The sequence below is a fragment of the Pyxicephalus adspersus genome, chromosome 6 (assembly GCF_032062135.1).
Source record: "Pyxicephalus adspersus chromosome 6, UCB_Pads_2.0, whole genome shotgun sequence".
Lineage (NCBI taxonomy): Eukaryota > Metazoa > Chordata > Amphibia > Anura > Pyxicephalidae > Pyxicephalus > Pyxicephalus adspersus.
Window position 1 is genome coordinate 76,541,879 of NC_092863.1, and position 4,739 is coordinate 76,546,617.

The following is a 4,739-nucleotide window of genomic DNA, read 5'->3' on the forward strand; positions in this document are numbered from 1 at the left end:
GGGAAATTCAAATATTTTGTGTTGGATTCAATACAAAGTCCTGTATCCAATCCAATACAAAATAATACAAAATATATTTATGTGGTTTTATCTATAATTATGTGACATTGGACTCTGTTTTAAAACTTACCACACTAGGGAGGTGTTTTAGAAAAATATATTACTATACAGTATACCGAATTATCGCATTTTCAGTATTTATGATTTATTTATGTATTCTTGTTCAAGCTGATTTTTGTGTTTTTTATTTAATTTTATTAAAAGTAATTTTTTTTTTTTTACATAATTGTGTGTTTCAAACTTTTTTTTATATTCATGATATCTACTAGTACCCTGTTCGGACATATTTCTGTAAGTTACAGGTCTACAATTTAAAAAAAAAAAAATTCATGAAAAACAGTGTACCGCTTTTGGTACAGAAATCTAGACATCAGTGTAACGCCCAGGTGGTTAATAAGACCCTATCACTATGTATTTCAATCAGAACATATAGAAGGATTTATCATAAATTTATAGCTATGCCAGAATATAGGTTTTTAGCATTAACACACATCAGTTATATGTACTGTATTTCTGGTCATTCTAAGCTGAAGATTCCACTGTCATTATACTATATATGATAATAGAGTTTTGTGTAGAAGTATATATGTATATAATATAAATGTATATGTGTGTGTTTTTAGTTTTCCTGCAGTGATAGCACAGTGCATGGGATATAAATTGTGAAGATTTCCTCTGATCCTGAAAAACATTTTAGTTTTCCTATAGGAAGGTCTTGGTCAGCTTCCCGTTGATAACTTGGAAAGTTTGAGATTTTCTGTTTTCTTTGACTATTGTCGTGTTTGAATGTGATGCTCATACAAAGATACAACTGATGTAATTGCTTGCATTAAATTGCATGGAAGACTGAAAAGCTTTACTTTGACGCTTGAGCTGTCTTCAACACAAGTTTACCCATCGTTCTAAATAAGCTGCTCAGTGGATTTAATTAGACATTTCTTTATTTCCCTCTATTCTCCCATATCACATAGTTACTATAGAATGCCACTTAAAAAGATGTAATTGTTACTATAGTATTCCCCCTCTATATCGCTGTCCCATTATATCGCACATATTTATTTAAAAAAAAAAATCTATAAAATACGCTGCTATACCCTACTGTACAGCACATACAGTATTTACTATAAATGTGATATTTCTACAAATTTATCCAAAATTCATCTCACTATAAGCTTGCAAATGTTTTCTGCATGTGTTTAAAGAGTGTGGGGGTAATCTATGACCTATACAATAAACAAAAAGCAATCGGTGGTGGCGTCTGTGTATTGCGGATTTTCATTTATTGCGGGTCTTGTTGGAACGTAACCCTGCAATAAACAAGGGACTACTGTATTCAAATCACTACAAATATATTAAAGTAAGCAAGTTAATAAAATCCTTACATTTCATAAACCCGTCGAGAGAGAAGAATAACCATTTAAAGAAAATGTCTTTTGATTAGCGCTATGTTTTTTAAAGGTGTTTTTAAAGAGTTTTTTTAGTGTTTTCTGTACCCCGTAGCAGTCGTTCTTGTCACTGGGATCTTTTCTATTTAATTCCCACATCTGTAAAGTAAAATGAAACAAAATAGTTTCTAAACAACAAATGTACAACAAATCAACACTTTGGTGCTGTGTTCCTATTTACATCTAATAAGTTGCTAGCTCCCAAATATCAATCAAAAAGCTGCATAAAACATTCCCGGATGTTCCATTAATTAGAAATGTTTGTGTACTGTGGGTTTTCTCAGTACAGTTGAGCTTGAGATGTTTTTCCTTATCATTGGGAGTATTGCTTTCAGTTTTGGAGACAGATAATGTGGTGTAGAAACGTTTGCTTATTCATCCTGTGGCCAGTATGATTACAGATGCTGAGCGCTAGATACACCGCTAACAATCTACAGGCTGCCTGCAGTGACATACTTCTGTCTAAACATTTTATAAAATTTAATGTTAATAAAACCATAGATATATATTTTACAGATAAAGTTTTTACAGATTCTTGGTATATTTCCATGGCTTCTTCTTTCTCATCACTAATTTAATTATTTTATTTTTATAGCAACCCTTTTCATTACTTGTTATTTTAACCCAGCAGTGGCATCATTGAGCCTCTGTTCTTCTCAATGAAATGACTAAGATTATGGCTGGTGGGAGGGCTGACAAGGTGCACGGACTGAAATGTTTCCTAGATCCTTACTGACAATTTGGGGCAAATTCTGCCTCAGTTGTAGAGAGAGGTTGCTGTGGTTATGTGTTTATTATAATGTAGACTTATCACAGGTCTCCAAATACCTCCTAAGAGCTGTCACCCATGTTGTAAACAGTGCACGGGCTCTTGAGGGAAGATATGAATTATATTTAAATGCCTTGTTGGGTGGACATCGGTGTGCAGGAGCATAGTTCTTGCATGCCGAATACTCTAGGTAACACCCTTCTGTTGAGGTGACCTCCAAAACTAACACCAAAATGAAATTCAGTCAATTAAAGAGACATCCTGCGGAGGAAAGGGCTTGATAATGCTGAATCCGGTTCTATATGACCTTTTGAGGTTTCTAATGCGCACTGAAAATCTTGCAGTGAAATAAGAAAATGTCATTTTAATAGAGAATGTAGTAAGAATGTACAGACCATGTTTTAGCTTTATTACTTCTGTTGAGGAAAATTCTACACTAATGTACTCCTAAAACTAATAATATCTAGGATGACTATACTACAGTGTTCCTGGAAAAAAAAGTTTTTTCAGTAAAGAGGCAAAGTTCTGCATGCCAGGTTCATAAATTATAATAGCAAGTCAGAATCCTTCTTGTGTAAAGTCAGCAACTTTTGTTTCTGTCATTGTGTCACCTCATTTAATTTATAAAAAGTGACAAGAATATGTGGACAAATTTAAATGTCGGACCTTCTGACAAAATATTTTTTTCATCATGATAGAGTGAAGCACGCATTTTTTTTTTTTTTTTTTTTTTTATAAAAGTGGCATCAAAAACAATGGTTCTAAAACATTTTTAGATTATGACACTAAGATCTCTGTACTTACACCAAACCTATTTTCAGACCATGCCTGGTATTTACATGTCCTACTCAAGCAGTGATAGCACTTCACTCACCTCTTTAGCTGTAGGCATTGCGGAGATACTCATTTTTACAGCAGAGGCTGTAAACTACAGCTTCATTGTTCTTCAGTTTTCCACAGCCTGGACATAGGTGTACTTAATGTGTCTGATTTAAGGTGTACTTAATCTATTTTCATTTTTAAAGCTCATCAATATGCTTTACAGATGCACAATGCACTGTACTAGTTTCAGGAATCCAAAGCTGGTGTCGACTAACAGAATACTAGAGAGTTCTTACTCTCAATGGAGCTGATCTATCATTGGAGCTCTATTCAGCAGAAAGACATCTGTGGAGCCTTGCTGACTACACACTGCAGACCATCTTTTATGGACTGGACAGGGCATGGTGTGCATAGTACAGCACAACCCAGAGCTAATATAGTGTTATAGACGCCTTAGGTCCAGTATACCGCAGTCTGATTTTCCCTTCTGATCAGATTTCTGTACTAATCAAATAATCACATTTGACCTCAGCATAGCAATCAAACAACACAGTTTTTTTTTGGTCTTTAATGGACTTGTTGGTAAACCTCAGTCACAAGTACACATTCGAAAAAAAAAAAGTTAGATTAAATTCTAATCACTTTCTAGCAGGGGAAAAAAAGCATCATAGGCCAGAATATTGTAAATGTATGTGGTGTGTTTAGGGGCTTCTAACTAATCAGAAAATTGGTCCCAGCACTAAATAGGCAGCGGATCTCCTTGTGTCTGCTAGCCCTCTCTGCATCTTATACTATGCTGGTTTAAAAATCTTTATCAACTAACGCCTTTCTCGAATGATGCCAACCATATACTATAGTGATGTATCACAATGGACAGAGGCTTTGGGCAGCAAATTGACTTAAACAATGTAATTGATATTTCATGCTCTTGCTTTCGTTTGGGTTTTGTTTGCCCCATTGTTTTTTTATAAAATTGTCATCTTTTCTTTTTTTCTAGGGGGAAAAGAATAATGGTTTTGATGTGCTTTATCATAATATGAAACATGGCCAGATATCAACAAAGGAGCTCTCTGAGTTTATTCGGGAAAGGTACGGTCTCCTCATCTTCTTTGTGCATTGTAATGTGTATATTTCTAGGCGACATGTAGAGTATGTGTTTAAACAAAATGTGTTTGTTTTATTTGCACCCAACTGCTCCTGTACCACCCAAGACAGCCTTGTAATGGCTTGGTGTTGGAGCAGTCTGCAGCTGCTCTAGTACTTTTCTCCCCTCTGACTGTAATGGACAGGACACCTGCTTCTCAGTTGATGAATGAGACATCAATGGTAGCAGAATGCTGGGGGGTTCTGTAGCAGGTACACCACTTTTCATGGTGCCTGCTGGATGTTCACAGAAAGCAAGCAAGGTCAATGAGCTCAAAGAACTCTATGAACTCAGGTGGCAGAGCTAAGTGTAATGTGTAAATTATACCCTCCTCTGTGGTTTCCTTGAAGACTTCAGGTTATATATAATTTTTGGCTCATCCACATTTCTTACACTGCTGACATTCGTCTTGTGCCTGAGCGTGCTTTACTGCAGAACACTAGGAAATCTTTAAATCCCTATAGAATTTAGTGTGTCCTGCTACTGCCTGCCTACCATA

The 4,739-nt window shown here is 35.4% G+C and overlaps 1 protein-coding gene across 2 annotated transcripts in view; it reads left to right on the forward strand.

Annotated features, from left to right (window-relative positions):
• FCHO2 (FCH and mu domain containing endocytic adaptor 2) overlaps positions 1-4,739 on the forward strand; it is a 75,699-nt gene that overhangs the window by 19,660 nt on the left and 51,300 nt on the right. For both annotated transcript variants that reach the window (XM_072416244.1, XM_072416245.1), the window contains exon 2: positions 4,094-4,185. In XM_072416244.1, the coding sequence (XP_072272345.1) occupies positions 4,094-4,185 (92 nt within the window). The remainder of the gene's footprint in view (positions 1-4,093; positions 4,186-4,739) is intronic.